The sequence below is a fragment of the Podarcis bocagei genome (assembly GCF_964188305.1).
Source record: "Podarcis bocagei genome assembly, chromosome: 12".
Lineage (NCBI taxonomy): Eukaryota > Metazoa > Chordata > Lepidosauria > Squamata > Lacertidae > Podarcis > Podarcis bocagei.
This window is the reverse complement of record NC_138137.1, coordinates 40,693,922-40,717,115: the sequence shown is the minus strand read 5'-3', so window position 1 is coordinate 40,717,115 and position 23,194 is coordinate 40,693,922. Positions and strand designations below refer to the sequence as shown.

Sequence of the window (23,194 nt, the reverse complement as noted above, 5' to 3'; positions counted from 1 at the left end):
AGTTGACGTCCTGCGTCATACGTACGCACGCTGGGGAGGCGGAGCTTAGCTTTGAATTTGTCGCGGGGCGAAGCTGGGGCTGGGGCCGCGCCGGGTGGGGGGGACGGGAGAGGAAGAGAGCGGGCGGAGGAGGAGGAGGAGGGAGGCGAGGATGGGGTCGGTGGAGCCGGCGGCGGCGGCGCCTCCCCAGGACAGCGGCCTGCGTGAGGAGACGGCGCCCGGCTCGTCCCGGGCGAGGCGCGGTGCGGCGCCCCAGCCGCCCTCCATCGAGGACTTCGCCATCGTCAAGCCCATCAGCCGAGGCGCCTTCGGGAAGGTCTACCTGGGCCGCAAAGCGGGGAAGCTGTACGCTGTCAAGGTGAGCGGCCTCCGCGCTGCAGTGCCCGCCGGCTTCCTTATGTTATTATTGTTATTATTACTATTATTATGAGGGCCGGATTTAGGTTTGATGAGGCCCTAAGCTACTGAAGGCAATGGGGCCCCTTAATATGCCCAGCTGTCCTTCGTCAACAACAAATTGTCGCTGTTTTTTGTGTTGGATATATGCTATACAGTGGTACCTCGGGTTACATACGCTTCCGGTTACAGACTCCGCTAACCCAGAAATAGTACCTCGGGTTAAGAACTTTGCTTCAGGATGAGAACAGAAATTGTGCTCCGGCAGCACGGCGGCAGCAGGAAGCCGCATTAGCTAAAGTGGTGCTTCAGGTTAAGAACAGTTTCAGGTTAAGAACGGACCTCCAGAACTAATTAAGTACTTAACCCGGGGTACCACTGTATGGTAATTTATGGACCTAATAGGTATCTAAAGCCATCTGCACATTACAAATAGGACCCTACACAACACAAAACATTGTTGCTGTATGTAGGTTTTATTTTATTTGTTTTTTATCTTATATTTTGGAAATGTACATCCAGGTTTTTTCCTTTACCTTTTTTTGGACCCCCAAGAGCGTGGGGCCCTAAGCTATAGCTTGTTTAGCTTATACCTAAATCCGGCTCTTCTTCTTCTTCTTCTATATTTTTCATCTGTTTGCCAGCCGACTGGTGCCTTCCCGCCTCCTCGAGGGTGGAGACCAGAGACAGAGACTTTTCTGTGGTGGCTCCTAGCCAAGGAGGCCCCGCCTACAGGTGTCACATGCTGTCAGTTATGCTCCAGGCCTCCTTCCCCTCTCCCCACAACTATTTCCACAAGCTATTAATAACAGCAAATATACACTTTCTTTCACTTTAGCTAGGCACCCATTGGGCTTCAATTGGCTGTTACTGTTTCGGAATGCAATCGTAACTAGGTCCACTCAGAAGGCCTGTTGAATTCAGTAGGGCTTATTCTCAGGTAAGTGAGTTGAGACTAGCCCCTAGGTTTCAGATTTGCTGTATTAGCTTGTATGCCTTTATTTTACCAGTTATCCGTAATAGCATTTTCAGTTATTTCTTACTACTTGGTTTGATATGCTGGAAACGTAAGTATCTGTTGAAAGTGTGACATATTGGATAGATGAAAACATTTTAAAAAGCAAACAAACAATGAATTCCTCCCTCCTCTGTTTATCAACCTATTCATGTATTGCTTTACAGGTAGTAAAAAAAGCTGACCTGATCAATAAGAATATGGTCCATCAGGTGCAGGCAGAGAGAGATGCCCTGGCTCTCAGTAAAAGTCCTTTCATTGTGCACTTATACTACTCACTTCAGTCTGCCAACAATGTCTACTTGGTGAGTAAGCTACTTACAGTGCCTTAAGGTAGCTTCCAAAATATGCTCCCCAGCCAGTTTTAGAGAAGTCTGTCTTCTCTGAAAGGTAGCATTTAAAAAATTGTTTGTTTTTTTTGTTTTCTGTTCTCTTCTTGACCAACTTTGACCTTTTTTCAGGATAGTCAACTTGGAAAAGAAACAAGCTGTAGAGACCCCAAGTATATCTCTGTATTAAGGCATCATTGATTTGGCCCTTTTAAAAATCCCCATAATTTAATTTCCTTTTCTGCCTATATCATGACTTCTGACATGGCCTCTCTAGAAACTGGCATGCATTCTAGAAAACAGTAATGTAAGGCAATCAGGAACTTCACCCACACTCCAAGCATAGAATTATAATAGATGTTACCTCTAACCCAAGAGAACAATGAATGTCTTTTATAGTAACATTTTTCACTGGCAGGTAATGGAGTATCTCATTGGTGGAGATGTTAAATCTCTTCTTCACATATATGGCTATTTTGATGAAGAAATGGCGGTGAAGTATATTTCTGAAGTAGCACTGGCTCTTGATTACCTTCACAGGCATGGGATAATCCACAGGTAAAATTGGTTTTTGATGCCTTTCTTGCTGCATTTCATTCCACTTTTAGTTGAGACCAGGGAGACTGCAGGTGTTTAAACAAGGCAGAATTGAATTCCCCTCTTATGTTACTTTTAATGTCAGTCTAGCTGTTGCCTTGGCAGTTCACCACAGTTCCTCAAGGAATCAAATATGTCACTTAGCTTGTTCTCCTAATGGTATTTTGTTTTCTGGTAAGTAATATTAACATAAATGCAAAACCTCATCAAAGGAAGAAAAAATCCTATGTACCTGTTGAGGTGTCTTGCTGGAGTTTACACTACCACCTCCTTATTGTTTTTATTTTTTTGTTATTTATTACATTTATATCATACTTAATGGCAAAAAATAACGCTACTAATATTACTAACACAGGACAAATACGCCCTCTTCTTTTGAAGCACAGGGATTTGTGTCCTTCACATGCAAACTTAGTCTTATTTCTTACCAAAGCTACTTGGTGCTTAGACCTACTGACCTAGCATGGATCATGAATGTTCCTTTGATAGCTTTTTGTGGGAAGTGGGGAGTGACATCTGAAAATAGTGCCCCATGTTACAATAAGCCACCTGCATTTGTGCTGCAATGTTATTTCATTTTCTTTATACCTGCAGAGACCTGAAGCCAGACAATATGCTGATATCTAATGAGGGTCACATTAAGTTGACAGACTTTGGTCTCTCCAGAGTTACTCTGAATAGAGGTGAGACATGTATACACCTCAGCCCATCTCATGCATACACACTTGTGTATGTGTGTGTATCTAAGAGATGATTGGAATTCTCCCAGATATATGTATTGATGCTTAGCATTAGTTTAGATGTACCAAGATTCATTATTAACAAGTCTGCCTTGTCACCTGTAGGTGACCAGACAGGGACATTTTTTTTAAGTTGGAGAAGTTCATTTTTTCCCTCCAGGTTGCTTGTGACAACTGCTTCAATCCTATAAACCGGCCTTTCCCAAACCTGAGGCCCTCCATATGTTTTGGACTGCAGATTCCATCATCATTGACCATTGGTCATGCTGGTTGGGACTGATGGGAATGGTCATCCAAAATGCCAGGATGAGGAAAGCTGCTATAAACACTCACTAGCAAGTAGGATTCCTTGAATAGCAGGACTTGCTTCCTTGTAAACAAGCATAGGATTGTGCCGTAAGTTAAATGCTGGCACATGTGAAAGTCAAATAATTTTTCAGGCTGGTGACTCTTACGGAAATATTTGCAAGGTGTAATGTAAGCATTTTTGTGCTTTTTCAGTTTCAGTTTTCCCCCCTGTAAAACTTCTTCAGTCTGATTCACATATATTTTTCATCTTCAGTAGCAATCCTGACCTTCCTTAGGTATATGCTTCTGTGTAGATCAAAAGAAGCAATTTCTTCAAGTTATTTTCCAAGAGCCACAGTGTGGGAACTGCTGCCAGCTATATGCAAAACAAGCCTCTTTAACATGCCTATATTTTTTTCTTATTTAACTGAACATTTGGAGAAGCTTGGAACTCTCCACATTGCCAAAAAACCAACATTGTGAGGAGCTGCTTTTCGTTTTACTATGCTCAAGCTTATGGAATTTAATAAAGTAATATTTTGGCTTGCAGTGACCTCTACTGGTAAGTGCAAGTAGAAATAGCTAAACAATGTACTAAGATTTATACCATTTGATCAGATAGTCCCCAGTGCATCTTACACCGATTATAACAATTCAGTACAGCACAATTAATTCCCTCAGGTGATGGGACATCCAAGGGAGATGTTGGGGATGGAGGAAAGACTTGGATGTAGCGCTGGTTCAAATATAACACTAAGTCAGACCATGGCTTAGCACAAATGCACAAGTCTGAGGGTTCCTAGAGAGGAAATTGTGTGACCACTGTGCTCCTCCCCAGGACCTCTTGCTGATGTACCCCATAAGCTTAAGCCATGGTTTGGCTCAGTGTGCTATCTGAATCTGGGCTTGTGGTTTGTCTCCTCCAGCAGCCAGTGCAGGATTAAGCCCTGTCCTCCCTGCATCAGGGGGTGGATGGGAAATTGGCCTCAAAGCCCAAATCAGACCCCCTGGTGGCCAGAATTTCCCCACCTCTGCTGTAAACCTAAGCCTCTGTTGCAGCTTATGGTTTATCTGGAGCGAGACAAACCATGAGGTAAATGATGCCTTGGCTCGCAGCAGCTCAGTAGCAAGATGACTGAGGGAAGAGTGTTGTAGCTGCAGCATTTTCTCTCTATTCTCTCCACATATTCACACTAAACCATTGTTTGGCTTAGTGTTATGTACAAACCAGCTCATGATGTTAAATCATTTTCCCAACCTGGTGCTCCTATCACCATTTCTACTGTTCATATGGGGCCTATAGCCAAGTCTAAAGTTAGAGCTAAATGCGCTTCACTGCAGTCTAAAAATACTTTTTAAAACCAAATTATAAAGTAGGTCCTAATACTCTTACTCTTTCTTCAGAACTAAATATGATGGATATTCTCACTACACCATCCATGTCTAAACCTATGCAAGACTATTCACGCACTCCTGGACAAGTGCTGTCTCTCATCAGTTCCTTGGGTTTTGTAAGTAGACAAAATAATTTCCTGTTTCCCAGATGATTAGAATATAGGCAGCTGGCTTATACTTTTGGTCCATAAAGCTCAGTTTTGTCTGCACCGACTGGCAGTTTCAGACAGAATGGTAGGTATTGATCCTGCATGGAAAGCATGTTTCTCAACCTGTGAGCACAACTCTTTTCCTGGTTCTAATAAATTTCCTGAGAAAGTTCTCAATCTTTTGGAGTATTAAGACAGTCCCTGAATTTCAGCTGATGTTTCCTTCTCCCTGTAAAGCAGGGATGGGGAGTCTATGGTCCTCCATATGTTGTGGACCCCAACTCCCATCAACCTCAGCTAACATGGCCAATAGCCAGGGATGGTGAGAGTTCTTGTCCAGCAACATCTGGAGGGCTACAACTTCCTTGTCCCTGGCATAAAGCATGTTACAAGAACCTTTTGTTGCAAAGATCCAGTTACATCAAGTGTGTATAGGATATGAAATAATAAAATGTTATGGACTGTCTTGTATCTGGTTGTTTGTGTATCTGTTGAACAAGCTTCTCATTTTGACAGTATACCCCAGTGGCAGGGACAGTGCATGCACCTAGTCCAAGCCCTCTTTGTGGAAATACATCTCAGCTTTCTCAACGATTTGTTTCCCCGCTATCCGTGAACCACAAAGACTACAGTTCTGTGTCAAACAAGCTACTGAAAGCATGTAAGTATAAAAGAGTTTCCTATCTTCATGTGTCTAAATACTTTCTTGTGAATGCCCTTGCCATCAGAGATGTGGCAGGTGGTGGTTGGGGGAAGGGCCTTCTTGGTGGTGGTGACCCATTTTTGGAACGTAGGCCATGGGACATATTGTGGTCTCCTTCCAGCTCCAGGTTCTTTTAACTTTTAATTTATTCATTATCATTTATGCTGCTTTTTGTACAGCTTTGAGATTTGTGTGTGGTGGTGCTTTGTAGGTGTTTATTATTAATACAGGCAACTCACAATTTATGTAGTAGTTATGTGCATTTAAGTGAAACTGTGTATACCTGTATTTGAAACACCATTGAGAAAGCCTGCAAACACCCCATTCTGCCTCTACCCTACCCCGTTCTGCCCCCTGTGGCGTTTGCCTCCTAGGATGGCTCATAAGGAAAGGGTTAAAATAGGTGTGATGTGATTGGCCAGTGAGAATGCAAGGGGGGAATAAAAGTTAGAGTGGGAGGTTTTGAAAGTCAGTTGAGGTTTGGGAGTTGAAGAAGGAAGAGGGAGGTTTAGGTGTGGGTTGGTAGAGTTGTATTGTGAGAGAGTGAGAGGAATTGGTAGGTGGAGTCAGATAGATAGTTGGAATAATCAGTTTGGAGTTGTTAGGAACTAAGAATAAGAAACTGACAAGAGAAAAATTAACTGAAACCATAAGCTTGTTCCTGCATTTAAAAATAAACTTGATTATTTGTTTATGTTAACAACTGACTGGACTCCGTGTGTCCCCGTGAGATACAGGGTACAGGAAAAAGCAATCGCAGTGGCGGCACAGGGTCAATAGACCGTCAAACGTCCGGGGGCCCTGTGTGTGATCGCCACACCCCCTTTTGTGACACTTCCAGGTTCAGTGTGGTGTGCACGCATGTGGTCATGCACATATGGGACATGCCTAAAATGGTCACTGCCTGTATACGGTATGCAAGCTGCCCAGAAAGGTTTCTGGTGGCTGAACCCAAAGAAATTCAGATATACAGAACTAGGGTTCACACTGTTTTATTGAAATAGTCTTTAAACTTTTGAGATTTGGGGCTTGTCTTAGCCTCAGCCTTCAACAGAGAAACCAAATTGCTGTGATGTGAATGCTGTTTTATTCTCCAGGATAGATGGGTGGGCATTCTAGCTGCTTTGACTGCCTTGTTTTCTTTTCTCTTTCATATTATTTATTGAGATGGTTTCTTTCCTCCAGATAAGTGGCTAATCTTGGTGCCAGTGTAATGTAGCGACCAAGTGTAGCAACCACATTCACACCCTCCCCACCGGGCAGAACTCCATATTGCACACGAATCTCATTTCCCCCTTTTTGTCTTTTGACTGCATTTATATTACTGCTTTTTATAGCTTGATTGTATTTTATAATAATTGAAATAAGACCTTGCTTCATTGCCACTTGCATAATGTACTTCTATTGTATTATTCATATTGAATGTCGCAGTAAGAATAATTATCAAGAATTCTTCTGGAATTGTGAGCGGGGTGGGTGTGGGACCTGTAAGGCAGGGCAAGCTGATAGTTACATACTTTTTCTAGTCTTCCCTCACTGTTGAGCTGATTTGCCATGAAACTGGCTACAATGCTTTTTGTGTCTTCATAAAAACATGAATTGCTATTTCTGAAGGTTTAGATTCTTCGGCTATAACACCAGGAATGCCTGTGAGGAGTCTGACCCCAACTCTGCATCAGTGCAGGAAAAGGTTTGGGACCTCCAGCGCCAGTAGCCATTCCCGCACCCAATTATCCAGCATGGAGTCAGAGTGCTGCAGCAGCCCCAGGTGGGAAAAAGACGTGCAGGTCAGGACAACTTCTTTTCTTTCTGATGGTTTCTTTTTTTCTTCCTCTAACTTTCCTCTAAATAAATCATTCAGAATCTACCCTGTGAGGAGGGCATTGTACCACATTCCAAAGCCTAAAAAAGTTAACCTCCCAGAAGGGCAGTCCTTAAATCTTCTTGGGCTTTTCATTACAGGTACAAGCAGATTCCAAGGTAGGCATATAGTAATCCTAGGGCTCACATAACCTCCTCCTGGTCTCCTTCTTTCAAACATGCTGCTGTGTAAAGAAACACAAGCCCCGAACTAGGAGAAACCTTGTGGGTTTGAACACAAGGTCTCTTGGGGCAACAAATCAAGTTCTGCTTTCACATAGGGTCTAAATAGAAAGACTATGGTGCTCCTGTAAGAATGAAGAAACCTTAGATCTACCCTTGATTTTATGATGCATAGGAGATTTGGGGTAAGGGGAAGAGGAGTATCGCCAGAACAGGCACCTAGGACTTCTTTGCTGTACGATTACACAGCTCTTTTTTCAAGTGTGATATATGTGCAGCAGAGTGCATTGTTCGTAAAGTGTTTTATTCCACCTGTTAAGTGTTTAGTATGGTGGATATGTTTTTGGCTGGGAAAATGCAAACAAGAAACCACCATGATTAAGGACTGCCCCTTTCTATACAAACCTTCTTGAGCACTCAGGTCTGTATTGAGGGCCCAGTTCTATTCTCTCTCCTGCCCCCTTCCACCCCAGAAGCTATCTGAAGTATGATGGATGTATCACAAAGCAAAGCCTTCTCAGTCTTGGTGTCTAAATTTTCATCCTAGAGAAACCTGCTCACCTTTTGGCAAGCAGGCCCTTTCTGCAAGCACTTGAATTGGAGGGAAACAGTTTTGTGTTGCTGTTGTATTCCTTTTAATTGTGTATGGTTTTTGTTTTAATCTACTGCAAATTTAATATACAGTATGTTGTTAAGCTGCCCTGGGACAAGGGGTCTCGACTAAAAGGAGGAATAGGGAATAGTATAATAAGTTTGTATAATTTATTAATTCGTTTAAGCATTTTCATACATTTGGAAGTACTTGATTTTCAGGAAGCAGAAGATATACTCTCATCTGCCCCAGGCAAAGAGAATGTACCAGAGAAGGCCAAGGATACAAATTTTCTGCTTGTCAATGATGCTAAAGGCTTAAAGCAGAAAATACTGGAGTCTGTCATCTCTCCTATTAGCAGCAATGACTCTGGGAACAGGCGCAAAGGACGGATTGGACATTTTGACTCATGTGATATTTCTATAAGGACTAGCGCTATCAAAGACCTCGGCCGAAAATGTCTTTCAGAATATAAAGAATGGGAAGAAAAGGGCTGTACAGAACAACCTGCTCTGACTAAAAAGGTTGCAAAATCTAGTTACCACTTGTCCCTTTTGGGAGATAAGGAGACAATGTTGGAGATGCGAGGTGTCAAAAGATCTTTTGAATCAATTGATACCAGCCCTTCACAAGAACGGATCCTTGCCAAAAAAAGCAATTCAGAATACAAACGGGGCTGTAAAATTCCAGAGAAACAAAGCACGGGTTTAACAACTGAAATCTGTTCTTTAAAACTTGATGGACACCTGCAAGAGACCTGTACAAATGAAGCTCAAGCAGAAGATTGCTGCTGCACTGAACAAAACAGGGGTTGCAAACCAGCCAATCCTCTAATAGCAAAGAATCTCATGCATGATCTAGATGCAGATTGTGGAAAAAATGAGAAAAAGGAACACATGAATTCCAGTTTCTTGTGCATTGATGATGAAAAGCCTTTAGCAAGCATGAGTGTAGACTCGGATCTGTCCCTTCGAGAAGTATCTACTGCAGAGAGTCACTTGGAAAAGCACCTTTCTGATTTCGATGGAAGCATTAAAGATCTCACCTTTGAGGAGCTAAAAACAGAGAACATGTCAACAACATCACCTTATTGCCCAGATGCCTTGCCAAGAAGTGAAGAAGTACATGCTGTCCAGGAGAGCAAACCATTGTATCATGAGCAGGACAAAAACCTGAAAGGTGTCAATGAAATGCACACTGACAATAACTGCTCTTCATCTGTGGAGATGAAGGCACTGAAACTCTTAAAGAAAAATGTGGTTGCTTTTCGGAGTTACAACAGTCAGATCAGTGTGTCTAATACATCTGAGCCTTCGAGAATTAGCTGGATGACAGTAGAAGGAATGGATATCTCTGCTTGCAGTGGCTCTTATCCCATGACTGTTACACCTGCACAAAAGGGAGCACATTACAACGTATTTCAGGTAGGTACGAAACAGGCTTATTGAACATTGTGCAGTATCAAAGGGCCACTTGATACAAGTCAAATGCCCTTATTGAAGGGACAGAGCTGCCTTTTCAGCTACCATATTTTTCGCTCTATAAGATGCACTTTTTCCCTCCAAAAAAGTAAGGGGAAATGTGAATGCGTCTTATGGAGCGAATGCAGGCTGCGCAGCTATCCCAGAAGCCAGAACAGCAAGAGGGAGAGCTGCACGGCACCTCTTGTTGTGATGCCTTCAGAGCGATGCACGATGAGGGACGGAAGGGAGCCCTTACGGAGCCCCTTCCGTCCCTCATCCTGCTTCGCTGGGAAGCCAGCAGACCAAGAGGTGCTGCGCAGCTCTCCCTCTTGCTCTGCTGGGTTCAGCAGAGCAGCGCAGCGCCTCATCAGCGAAGCAGGAGGAGGAAAGGAATGGGCTCCGTAAGGGCTCCCTTCCTTTCCTCCTCCTCCCGCTTCACTGAAGAGTGTCGCTTCGTCTCGCCTGCCTCCTCCACTTCCCCCGGCAGGGACAACGCTGCTAGGTGGCCAGCAGATCCAGCTTCCCCAAAGGGGCGGACGGACCGCAGGCTCCTTAGCCTGATCCTCCCTCCTCCTTTCTCTTCCAACAACATTTGATTCATAGTGGTGTATTTGAACATAATACTTGATTATAAGGCAAATAACCAAAGTGATTTAGAAAAAATTAACTCCCCCCCCCCCAATACTTCGCAATATGAAAATATTGAGAAGAATGGATACATCACTGGTGATATTTCTTGGCAGAAGGAACAGGCTCTAGCCGTTCCACATCTAACTCATTCCTACACAGATTTAGAAGTTGTGAGTACCTTGTATGTACTTGGGTGAAAATGTGTATGACCACACCATGGGGAATTTACTGCCAGTCAATGGGCGCCACTTATGTGTTGAAATAGGTTTTGTGTATTACAGTATAATTTCCCGCGCAGGGAAGTCATTATGTGTGAAATGGTTGTAGGCTTTGTGGGAGGTTCTGAAGGAAGCAGTTAACTTGAAGAAGAGGGTACACATTTCTTCTTTTCATTTGGTGACAGTTTAGTTGAATGTAGATTCCATTTACACAAATGACAAATCAGTGGGTGCAACTAAGCAGTGGGTGCAATTCTTCTTACGTATGAACACATGATGAGGCTTTCCGATCTTAAATGGGCTAACTCAGCTTTATACAGTGGTACCTCGGGTTACAGACGCTTCAGGTTACAGACTCCGCTAACCCAGAAATAGTACCTCGGGTTAAGAACTTTGCTTCAGGATGAGAACAGAAATTGCGCGGCCGCGGCGGGAGGCCCCATTAGCTAAAGTGGTACCTCAGGTTAAGAACAATTTCAGGTTAAGAATGGACCTCCAGAACGAATTAAGTTCTTAACCCGAGGTACCACTGTATGCTAATGCACACAATGGCCAAACCCCCAGCCCTTTATGATGTACACGTATAGTGATCTTTCCATGGGAACACGAACTGTTGTCAATCAGAATTTATGTTTCAATATTGGGAGCCCAATGCATGTGCATCTATGCAGAGCTCCTTTTGGACTGATGTCAGTTGTGCATTGGCTGGGGTAGTGGTACATGTCAACCATGCATGTTAGTATCTAGAGGGTGGAGTTAGTCCATTTATGCACCATCCCTTTCACATGCTTATACTGCTGTGAGTCCTGGAAGACCTGGTCACTGCCTTGTAGCCCTTTTCTACCTGGTCTGGGAGGGCAGGGCCCTGACTTAACTCCAACTACAGAAGCTGAGGCTGCTGAACAGACTCTTGGGCTGGCGTGTTATTTGGGGATTTTTGTTGTTGGAGGTTTCTGTATCTTGATTTTACATCTTATGGTTTATGTGGAAATTATTCAGTTTGGTTGTGTGTTTTTGGTGTTGTATTTATTGTTTATGACCACTTTTGTTATGTTGCAGTTACTTATTTCTTAAATGCTGTAAGCCACCTTGAGCATAGTTTGAACTGTGGAAAGGCAGCATCCGAATACAATTATATATGTATGTAAATCTGTTTTGTTGACAGATTCTCTCTGTGGCTGTTGTGCATTTTCTTCAGTGCTATTTTAGGAAAAGCATCTTGGTAAAATGGTGCAGTTTAGTCTTAGTGATGTTCATGCCTTAAAAGTGAACACGTTTTACTTTCTGGATACATAAACAGTGCCTCCTATGTTTTTATAATAACTATAATTACTGCTAAAGGCTGCATATAAAACTGATCATAGAGGGCATTGTTGAAAAATACATCCCTGGAAGTCTTTGGGTTAAGACTAATTAATAAGAGTTGCTGGCGGACTCTTTGAAGAAGGGTGAGAAGTTCCCAAGAGTAGATCTTATGGGAGAGATGCAGTTCCCAGGCACATCTTTCAGTCTTCATGAGTGCATTTCTTCTAGAGATTTGACACATCCATAGCTTCATCATTGTCCTTGAGTGGTTGGCCTAGTTTCATAATGGATTGTAGAAATAAAGATTCAGAATCTCTCATTCCTTTCACACTCACTGTTCATGTGCAGCAAGAGGCCTTGATAAGACAAATGTCATTTATTATTAAAAACCATTTAAAATGGTCATATTCAGTGAAGGCATTTCTTAATGGAATGTGAGAAAGACTTGGCACAAAAGGAGGCAATTGGAAAACCTTTTTGCTTGAGAAGTCCTCATTAGGAGGCTTAGATTCAGAGGGGCCATCATTGCTGGATGCTTTTTCAGCTCCACAGTTCAAGTAATTGAGCCTACAGCCAGTGTGAAAGTATAAACGTATAGCTTGTTTGATAACTGTGTTTGATATATCTATTCTTGGACATCAGACCCCTCAAGGAAACAGTGGTACACCATACAGGACCCCCAAGAGTGTCCGAAGAGGAACTACTCCAGTAGAGAGAGAACGCATTTTAGGAACCCCTGACTACTTGGCACCCGAGCTCCTCTTAGCAAAGGCTCATGGTAAGCAAACTGCAGTATAATTTCATGTATCTGTTGCACACATTTCCTCATTTTTGTAGTGAGATCTGGCTCACTGCAGTTGAGAGCACTTTGTTGTTAGACATTACTGGAATCTGTGTTTAACCTTAGAAGTTCCTAAGGGTTAAGGGTGTTTTCTTTTCCTTATTTAGTCTTTCATTGCACTATTATCCTAAAAGTTTCCTAAATTCAATTTTCTTTGCACAGGTGGGAAGGAAAGTGAAAGTTTTTGCTTTCAGTGTTTCATTAAATCACAATTATGGATGGTCTAAATTCCATTGCAGATGATTTTGAACTATGATTTATTCCCACATTGGGGTGGAACAAAACATGATCAAACCATGGGTTAATAGTTTGGTTTGTTCTCCTGGCTAGGTTTTTCTGGATTTGCACCAGTTCAGAATGACAGGACGAAAAATGGTATGACCCAATGCGAGAGAAACAAGCGCATAAGAAAATATGGTTATCCTTAACTAGCTGCTTTTTGTATGTGCACTGTTAGCTTAAGCAGGTGCATTCATACATACAACCCTTGAGTTGCACCCTGGAGCATTATAGTTTGCAAGTATTGCCATTTGAGCCTGCAAAATTTATAAACCGTCCTGTAATCTCTGCTAGTATGTGATAAATAGACAATGTAGCAAAATAGTCATTGTGTGTTTATATATTAAGTTAACCATTTTAAGGAAGCAAAGCTAGGATACTTGTCTTTATAAAAATACCATGTGTTGGTGAATTTGTAAAAAAGTTACTCGTTAGAAAAATGTAAAAACTGAGTGCAATGTAATGAAGTTTTTTATATATTTTTATCAAAATGTTTCCCTGGTGTGTTTTTGTTTTTTGTTTTTTTTTTGTTTTTTTACACACAGGAGTTCAGGTCACTGGTAAGTTTGATTATAGCACTTAACAGAACAGTCAAAGCATAATTTGATCACACTGTTTAAGATGAAAGTGAGAGATCCGCATGACTTGGCATATAGCTGTATCAGCTTCTGCTGCCACATCTTTTCCCTGTTCCGTCAGGGAAGGGGGCGGGGCAGAAATAAATAACTATACAGCAGCAGGAACAAGAAGCAATAAAAACACTGTGGCATCTTAATGTCCAGCACATTTAATATGGCAGAAGACCCATTCCATGGAAGATCTTGAATTCCATTGTTCTTCCCTGACCATACTGGCAATAAGTAAAACATTTCCTTGTCCTTCTTTTCTTGCTTACAAATGCCGTGTTGTAATCCTAGTAGAGTGCTCCATTCTTTTGTTTTCTGAAGCCTGCTGCATAGAGATGATGGTGGTGATATTTTAAAGAACAAATCTAATGTGGAGGGTGGAAACATACTAATTCCTTTTACCACTCTTAATTGCAGTTAGGAGGTCTGTCCTGCAAAGGTTAACATGCAGTAGCAATAGCACATAACTAATCATCTGGAAAAATCTGTGGAATTAATGTTGGCTTCTCACCGGAGGAAACCAACATACCCAAGTTACAATCCTTCTTTTGAACATAGTTTTCCTATCATAGGACAATCTGGTTTCAGCAAAACACATACTAAACTAGAGCTGAGGTGGGCAAACTGGGTCCTGTGCTGTCTGCAGCTCCATGTCTAGTCATGGATACCAAGAGGGATCCATCTACATTGGCACTTAAGATTGGGATAAAGAAGTTGGTGTAATCTGCACAGATCCATCGGGGGAGAAGGACAGCTTGAGGATATATAGAGGCAGAGTCTAAGGATAGAAAGGACAGGAAGAAAAGTAATAATGCTGGGAGTTACGGCCACAGTGTCATTTATAAATGGAGAAGTGTGGGAATTGTGTGCCATTAGACTTTTAACCATATAAGGTTGTCTTGTAGTGAAAATCAGGAAACTTGTCTTGAAAAATGTGGCCATTTTATCAAATATGAAATACAGTTTTCTCAACACTTCCTATAGGATGTGATCTTATTAGACTTTGACAGCTTTATGCATATTCCTACTCCCCCCCAAACCCCCCCCCCTCACATTATTAAATGCTACTTGCTTCACTGATTGCTGGATATATATTTATTAGAAATCAAGAGCTAAACTGAATTGTAGAAAGAGGCTTTAGGTAACTTGATACACCTAGCTTTTATTTCATATGAAAACTACCATATTGATTAAATGAATGGGCTGGTTTCTCATGTGTATGCTCCTGACTATCTGCCGTTGAGTATTCAAATACAGATAGAATGTATGAACCAAACAATTTGTTACCAGCTGGCAGAAACTTCTGCAATTACCGAAGTTGCTGAGGTCTGATGATGGGGGTCATTCAGTTCACCTGTCGTATTCGTGCACACAAGCACATACTCTTGGGTGGTTTCACCGCTGTGTACTGAGAACCCATTGGACAGTGGGGGTGAGTGAAACAGCAGGAAAATGTACCAGCATCTGCAGTGCAAGCAAGTTTTCACAGCAAGTGCATCCTTCCTTCCTGACACGATGGGCTGTCTGGAGCTTTAGCTGTGCAGCAGCTGCAGGGTGCATGTTGCTTTTTAATGGCTTGTGGTGTCTCAACAGCTTTGCCTGCTTGGTCTTTGACTGCACTTGATCAGTATTCAGTTTCATTCAGAGCATACCAATAGCCTGTTAAGATCAGGGCAGTGGCCCATCTAGTCCAGTGTCCCGTTCTCACAGGGGCCAACCTGATGCCTGTGGGAATCCAGGAAGCAGAACATGAGCACGAGAACCCTCCCCCCTCTGGTAGTTTCCAGCAACCGGTGGTTGGATGTATTGCTGTCTCCAGCTATGGAGGGTAGAGCAAAGCCATCATGTCTAGTAGCCACAGATACCCATCTCTTCCATGAACTTGTCTAATCCTCTTTTAAAGCCACCCAAGCTGGTGGCCATCACTGCCCTCCTGGGGGAGCTGAGTGAAGAAGTATTTTTTTACCTGTCCTAATTCTTCCAACCTTCCCCTTCATTGGATGTCCACGAGTGTTATGAAAAGGGGGTGGGGCTTTTTTCTGTCCACCTTCTCCATGCTAGGCGTAATTTTGTAAACCTTAAAGCTGTCAAAGAGCAAGGAAGTGGAAGTTCGCCATATGCTGTCCTATTAGCACTGCAGAGAGAACTTCCTGTTGAGTCCGAGCTTCTGTGGTGCCTATTTCTACACTAGATATTCACATAAAGGTTTACTGTACTTTTCCGTGGATAACAAGCCCCTGTATAATTTGGGGGGACTAAAAATTAAGAAAATGGGGAGAGATTGCCCAGAGTTGTTGAGCTTTTTGGGGAGAGGATTGCCCCTCCTAACATATGTCTCCTCGCTGGCAGAAGCAGCCAATTGCCCGCCCAATTGCCGCAGCGACAGCCAATCAACACCACCCCTTGCCGCAGCCACCAATGACATGCTGCTGACAATCTCCGGCTCGTGGTATAAACCAATCCCCCGTCCCGTCCCCCCATGCACTATCCATGTATAAGACGTTCCCCCCCCCCATTTTAAACATAATTTTTAAGTTAAAAAAACCTAGTCTTATACACAGAAAAGTACAGTATTTTTATACTAATGACTTGTTCTCTGCAATCATTAGTCAACTCAGAATTTATTTTGACTATGTGGCCCTAAATCAGGGGTAGCCAAACTTGTCCCTCCAGCTGTTTTGGAACTACAGTTCCCATCATCCCTGACCACTGGTCCTGTTAGCTAGGGATGATGGGAGTTGTAGTCAAAAAGCAGCTGGAGATACAAGTTTGCCCACCAATACTCTAAATGATGTGCTTGGTTCCTTTTTAAAACCTAGGAAATACAGACCTTTGAATTTTTGTTTGCTTACACAACTGGTCTTTGAAAGTCCCAGGGTGGTTTAGAATGGGAGGTGACTTGCTTTGCTCTGCCTTCTGTCGTTTTAAGGAAACATTAACATATTGAGAATAGCAGAAGGGAAAAGGAAAGGTGATTAGAAAACAATTTCTGCCTTGTATGCTGCTTTCATGAATAACAGGTGTTTGGGCGCTCGGTATCTTCCCAGGCAACACACCTTTGCATAATACCTCTCATGGTGGTCAATTTATGTCGACTTTCTTCACTTCAGGTCCTGCAGTAGACTGGTGGGCACTTGGAGTTTGCTTGTATGAGTTTTTAACTGGAATTCCACCATTCAATGACGAAACACCACAACAAGTATTCCAGAATATTCTGAAAAGGGGTAAATTACCTTACTTTCGAGCAAAATTAATTTCAAAGGTTGTTGGTCCAGCATAAGTACAGAGATGTTTTGTGTGTGTTTCTAGATATTCCGTGGCCTGAAGATGAAGAGAAATTGTCAGATGGTGCTCAGAATGCCATAGAAGTTCTTTTAACCATTGAGAGCAGTAAGCGAGCTGGACTCAAGGGTTAGTATATGTTAGTTATCTCTTTAATGTTACCATTATGATTTTTCTTTAGCAATTTAGAAACCTGCAGTTTGAGTACATATGCTATTGGAGGGAAGACTATCTGCTATAGCCATTTCTAGTCATTATGCATGAAGATGGTCAGCCCAACACTAGCTGCCAGGTTACAAAAATCGCAACACAAGATGAAAATCCAGTGAAAGGCAAGAACCATTTTATTTATTCTTCCATGGAGCCCATAGCAGTGTATGTGGTTCTCGCCTCTCTTCTACCCTTGTAGCAATTCAAAAGAGTAGGATAGGCTGAGATACAGCCATGGCTTGTTTAGTCAGCTTCATGGTTGAGCAGTGGTTTGAATCCCAGATTCCCTGAGCCCAGCCTCACATTCTACCCACTACACCACACTGCCTTATTGCTTCTGTTTTTTCCTGTTAGTGTGAATCTGGTTTATCAAATCCACACATCATGGAGTTGCTGTCTAGAGACTGCTTCATATTGTCTAGAGTATGCAAGTTCTGGGAACAAAGTGCTGGCTTAGGGCTACCTACTGTAGAAAGAGAACTTTGATGAATGCATTGCAAAAACATTTCAAATCTATAAGGGCAGGAGTACGTTGGCAAACCCTTACTAAGACGTTTAATTTCAGTCTTATGACTCTAAATACAGTCAGACAAATTTAAGAAAAAATACATTGCAGACATCCAGAATCAGACAAAGAACCTGGAAAGTGCAAGGTATTCATGCAAAGAAATCTAACCTTTGTTTAAAAATTTATTCCAGAGCTGAAACTTCACCCCCTCTTTCATGGTGTGGACTGGGATAATCTGCATAATCAGACCATGCCCTTCATACCACAGCCAAATGATGAAACAGATACTTCCTATTTTGAAGCTAGGAATAATGCTCAGCATCTAACAGTATCTGGATTCAGCTTGTAGTACGGGAAAATGGAATTATTTTCCAGAGAACGGCACATTTAAGAAGCTTCCTTAACATAAGTTTTACTCTCTATTTTCTAACGCACCTAAGTTTTTTTAAAAAACCTGATTTGCTTTTAACTCTGCATATATATTTATATATATTTCTTACAAGCTGTATTGAAACCATTCATTCCAAACAGCTTCTGAACTATATTTTTAGTCTACTTACAGCACCTTATGTAAGTCTTTAAGTATTATGTATTTAATGGTGGTATAACACAGTGACACTGAACAAAATGTCAAACGTTGGGAGGAAGAGCTGCTTTGTTGTTGAATATACCTGGGAGGTTAAGTGCATAGTGATTATTTTGGTGCCTCCAATTCAGCCACTTTACAGACTGAATTCAAAACTGTTTTCTGACTTTTCAAGCTGTGCCTATAGAGAAGCCCGAAGATGCTCCTATCCCACATACTTTAGGTAATTTGTATACTACCTGCCCTGATGCTTAAGCTGCCAATGTACTAAATTATCTCTAATGTCATTGTCAAGGTCTGTTTCTCCCACCCACCTTACCTATGAACATTGTTTACATCCTCACCAATGCCATCAATCAGCCTATTACCTATCTAGTCAACTGTCATTTTATTTTTGGTGTTGTTACCTATCTTTAATTCAAAATATTATCATGTTACCTATCTTTAATTCAAAATATTATCATGTTCAAAATGAAACTATCATCTGAATTATCTAGCAGTCATTACAGAAGTTATCCCACCTGTATAATGCCAGTTTTCTACCTGTAGGCAATATGAGTAATTCAGCAATTAACACCTTCCTACATACTGCTGCCAGTAATGGAATTAATAAATGATAAAGGTGTGAAGTTATTCATTGATCTTAACAGCCCAGAATAAATGATTACACAATATTTTCAGCAGGTGTACTGGTATTCTGTAAGATGTATGGAGCAATGCTTTGAAACAACTGAGCTGTCAGTGCAAATGAATAAAATGAGAACTGTGAGCTAGCTTGCTCTCAGAGCCTACCTACTTTGCAATTCCCAGTTAGTTTCCTCCTTCATATAATCAGTGGTGATGGTATCTTCAGGTATATTCAACCTTTTCAGGCCCAGGACCCACTTTTAACCCAGACATGGAGGCCCATTTCTTCATCTTTTACCATATATTTGCATGGTGACAGCGCTTCTGTTGTGACCCACCCTGGGTCAGGCCGTGACCCACTAGTGATTCTCAACCCACCAGTTGAACCCCAATGGCTTATTAGAGGAAAGAGTCTCAAAACCTGACAATCTGCTGGAGTACTTACCTGTTCTGAAGACACACTACCTAGTTTACATGCTGCTGTCACCCTCCACCCTTTGGGGAAGACTGAAAGTTTTGTTATTTCCACAACTGCTCTCCTACTTCCCCTTCCTTAAGCTGTGCCCTCACGTTCTGGTGAAAACCAGCAGGAAGACTGTCCTTTTTAAGAAAGCGTATTTTCTGAAGCTGATCCCCTTCATCCTTGATGAGAATAAAGCAACTTGGAACAATTAGGACAAGAGTATTCTTATTGTCATATTCCAACCCGGTCACTGTTTTGAGAACCTTGAAATCTTAAACTTCAAACAGGCCTATGTTACATTCATTCAATCAATCAATCAATCAATCAATCAATCACTCTTTCAGTTATAAAATGTCCTTTGATAATGCACCTGTCATTCTTTATTAAATGTTATTTACAGTAGATTAAGATGAACTAACTTTTAAAACTGAACTTCAAAATCATGTTCTAGTAAACAAGGCAGAAATTCTAACTCCTGTAATTACATTATTTATATAGCATATAACAGGTATGAAGGTGCTTTTCTTCAAGACCTTGCCATCAGAGCAGATGCAACACTGCCCATGAGCTTTCTGTAATGCATCACTCGGAAGAGTTACACAGTGCAAAAAATGTCACAGTCCAGAAATTACTTTAAAGTAGATCAGTTGACTGCAGTAGGTTCATGAAGGAGTAAGCAGCTGTGGAGTTGCTGCTCTTTTCACAGGTCTAAAATACGTTTTTCTATTTTTTCAATACACAAACTGAAAAGCAATCACTTTAGGTTGATTTTTATAACATCATATAACGAAATGTAATGTTAGTTAATTGCTAGCTTTCTCGTTTGCTATAGAAAAGTCCCTTCTAGTTGTAGTCTGAGATGTTACTACTGAAATTATCAGGCTGTTATATTCAAATAGGTATCTAATCAAGTAGAAATCTAATAAAGTGACAATGCTAAAATTGTCTTGAAAGTGTTTAAAGGAAAGAGACTTGCACTTGTAAAAGGCCTGGGTATGAGAAAATGCCGCAGCAATTAGGTATGTAAAAAATATTAAAACAATAGAAATATTGCCCTAAAGTTTTAAAAAGCAATGGCCCTAAGCTGCAAATGCAACAAAAGTTTGGGTGCCAACTGCTGCTTTAGAGTATTCACATGTGCAGGTGTGCACATGCAGACACACACACAGCGGTCTAAGCTGACAGTGCTGATTAGCCATGGGAGCAGGAAGGGGCTAACTGGCTTGAGTCGAGGGGCAAAATTACACTGACACCAGCTGAATCTGTGCCAGGACTGTCACTACTTCTAACAGAAGATGGGAAGACTGAATGCTTGTCCCAATTTTTTAAAAAATCCTCCACACAGAAACATGGTAGGGAAAAGCTCTCTTTTTTTTATTTAAAATAATGTGGAATTTCTGGTATGGAGGAACATTCAATCATACAAGCCTCACCTGCTGTATTTGGTAATAGTCATAGGTTTATAACCCTAGTGAGAAAATATATAATAGAGGCCCTTTTACCAGGTCTAGCCTGCACATGTAGCACAGCTTAGTCACCTTTAAGGTATTGGGTGCAGGATTTTCCTGCAGCAGCAGCAGCTTCCTATTGCCCTAGCACTGGAGCCAATCCATTCACAACAGCCCGTTTCTATACATTTCCTGGGACAGCAGTGTAAGTTTTTAACATGCATTTTGAACACCTTCTAAATTAATATTATGCAACTTCTAAAACTGAACATTAAGGACTATTTACAATAAACTGTACTTACATTCTTGTTCCATTGATTTCAATAAGACTATGTAGGTTAGGGGGTGCCAGGGCCATTTTACGTACTTTATTCTGTGTACTGAGTTCTGAATCTATCATGCCATATTCAAACTCTGACTGCTGGTCTAACAAATTAAGATGCTTGACTTGTTTTTTAAAGAAGCATTGATGGTCCCCATGGAAGTACAATCTACAGCTTCAAACACTTCATTTGTTTCCTAAAAAACTACCTCATCTATGAAGCAGCAATTTATATATTAGATCTCCCAGAGCTACAATGTTAATTGCAGTCATACAATCCAGATACTTGGACTATTCTAGACTTTAAAGTTTCCTCTGCTTATTGTATGTTTTGTATGCTATGTGGAAAGTCTTCTGCGGCATTATAAAATAAATCATGTTAAAAGTAACAATTCACAGGCTTTCATTATTGTTTTGTTGTTTTTCATTAATTGAAGGAACTTCTTCATTCCAGCTTTGGGAAGAAGAAACACTCTCAGTAGATGCTGCAGTAATAGCCTTCAACTCTACAGACTGTTCATCCAAAAAGTACATTCCAAAACAATTAATTTAGGGTTCATGTGATTGCTGGATGGGATAGTTGTATTTATTTGTAACCTAAGAGAAAGGGACCATTCATGTATGGTATGCCAGGTAGTGCAAAAAGGAGAAAAAATAGAAGAAAGATGTAGCCATCCCAGCATCTGCAGTTCTTGCAGGTCTCTTAAATTACTTCACCTTCCAGAGTCTCCATGTTAGCAGTCCTTAAGTAAAATCAGGAATTGAATCCTCAGTTCTGTTTTCTGAGAAGGGGAGAAGAAAACACCAACTTGAAATGCTATCCTAAGTATTTCTTCTTAGCAGTCTGTTGAGTTTGATGGAATTGCATGCAAAATTGCTACCCCAGCACTTTCATTTACCCATAAACATTTTACAATATTCTTGTTCTAAGCCTTAAAATGCTTAGAATTACACCATCCCTGATTAATACCATTTACTGTTTCACTTTATTCATTTTAATACTAAAATGAATAAGCTGCTTTACACATTCCTGTAACATGACCGTTGTTGGTGAAATGTCTAAAAATTCAGCAGATACAAGGGCTCTTCAACTCCATATATATATATATATATATATATATATACACACACACACACACACACATATATACATATATATATATATATATATATATATATATATATATATATGTTGCTTTTCGTATATATATGTTGTATATATAATATGTGGGACGTGGGTGGCGCTGTGGTCTAAACCTCTGAGCCTAGGGCTTGCCGATCAGAAGGTCGGTGGTTCAAATTCCAGTGACGGGGTGAGTTCCCATTGTTCGGTCCCTGCTCCTGCCAACCTAGCAGTTCGAAAGCACGTCAAAGTGCAAGTAGATAAATAGGTACCACTCCAGCAGGAAGGTAAACGGTGTTTCCGTGCGCTGCTCTGGTTCACCAGAAGCGGCTTAGTCATGCTGGCCACATGACCTGGGAGCTGTACGCTGGCTCCCTTGGCCAGTAAAGCGAGATGAGCGCTGCAACCCCAGAGTCGTTCGCAACTGGACCTAACGGTCAGGGGTCCCTTTTATATATAATATATATACAAGGCTTGGCTTGGCGAAAAACTTTAGTGAAAATTTTTCAACAAAAGAATACTTATTGTTAATAGTTAGAATATATTCATGGCAAAACGTATTTCACATTAAGCTTGTCCTTCTAAATTCCTACCAAACAAGAGAAGTATTCCCCAAATTCAAGTGTTATCAGGACAAATCTTCCATTTGTCTGTCCATTACTCTCATACCTAATAATAAGCCTGATGTCTTCATTATTTTCTTCAGAAAAAAGTTAAGACTCGACCACTGGACAGCACTGACTACTCAACAAACTATGCAAGTACGACACATGAGGCAGCTTGGCATAAGATTCTGCTTTGACTGGTGTACTATTCCAGCAAAACACTATCTGTGTGAAAAGATATATCCCTAATATAACATGGAATCTTTATGGTCCTTGTGAAAAAAATCCTTGTGTGCTGATAAGATTATACACAATCAAGAAAGGAAATTGAGAGGGAGAGGCCAAAGATCCAAAGGGCAGCATGGACTCCTGCATTAGCAGAGTAAATTAGCATATCTAACAGGATTGACA

At 41.3% G+C, this 23,194-nt stretch overlaps 2 protein-coding genes across 4 annotated transcripts in view; one reads left to right on the top strand and one right to left on the bottom strand.

Annotated features, from left to right (window-relative positions):
• The first annotated feature begins 144 nt into the window (after positions 1-144).
• Positions 145-23,192, top strand: MASTL (microtubule associated serine/threonine kinase like). 3 transcript variants are annotated; one of them, XM_081164151.1, is made up of 13 exons: positions 145-358; positions 1,579-1,716; positions 2,159-2,298; positions 2,932-3,020; positions 4,770-4,876; positions 5,426-5,570; positions 7,227-7,399; positions 8,469-9,671; positions 12,506-12,641; positions 13,529-13,543; positions 16,720-16,833; positions 16,919-17,020; positions 22,885-23,192. In XM_081164151.1, exons 1-13 carry the CDS (start codon positions 152-154, stop codon positions 22,893-22,895), a joined length of 2,580 nt encoding a protein of 859 aa, XP_081020277.1. In that variant the 5' UTR covers positions 145-151; the 3' UTR covers positions 22,896-23,192. The 3 variants fall into 3 exon arrangements, with proteins under 3 accessions (XP_081020277.1, XP_081020275.1, XP_081020276.1); XM_081164149.1 differs by lacking the exon at positions 22,885-23,192 and adding an exon at positions 17,801-18,602 and having other exon boundaries at positions 147-358; XM_081164150.1 differs by lacking the exons at positions 13,529-13,543; positions 22,885-23,192 and adding an exon at positions 17,801-18,602 and having other exon boundaries at positions 148-358.
• ACBD5 (acyl-CoA binding domain containing 5) overlaps positions 19,638-23,194 on the bottom strand; it is a gene marked incomplete at its 3' end in the record, with an annotated part of 31,265 nt that continues 27,708 nt past the window's right edge. Inside the window, exon 13 of the mRNA XM_081164152.1 lies at positions 19,638-21,837. Within this exon, the coding sequence (XP_081020278.1) occupies positions 21,825-21,837 (13 nt within the window). The remainder of the gene's footprint in view (positions 21,838-23,194) is intronic.

What these genes read in the sequence shown, in the direction of transcription:
- MASTL (XM_081164149.1), top strand. Translation starts at nt 152, where the DNA reads ATGGGGTCGGTGGAGCCGGCGGCGGCGGCGCCTCCCCAGGACAGCGGC. An exon ending in CAGAGTTACTCTGAATAGAG is followed by an intron (nt 3,021 to 4,769) that starts GTGAGACATGTA and finishes CTCTTTCTTCAG; the next exon opens with AACTAAATATGATGGATATT. An exon ending in CCAGAATATTCTGAAAAGGG is followed by an intron (nt 16,834 to 16,918) that starts GTAAATTACCTT and finishes GTGTGTTTCTAG; the next exon opens with ATATTCCGTGGCCTGAAGAT.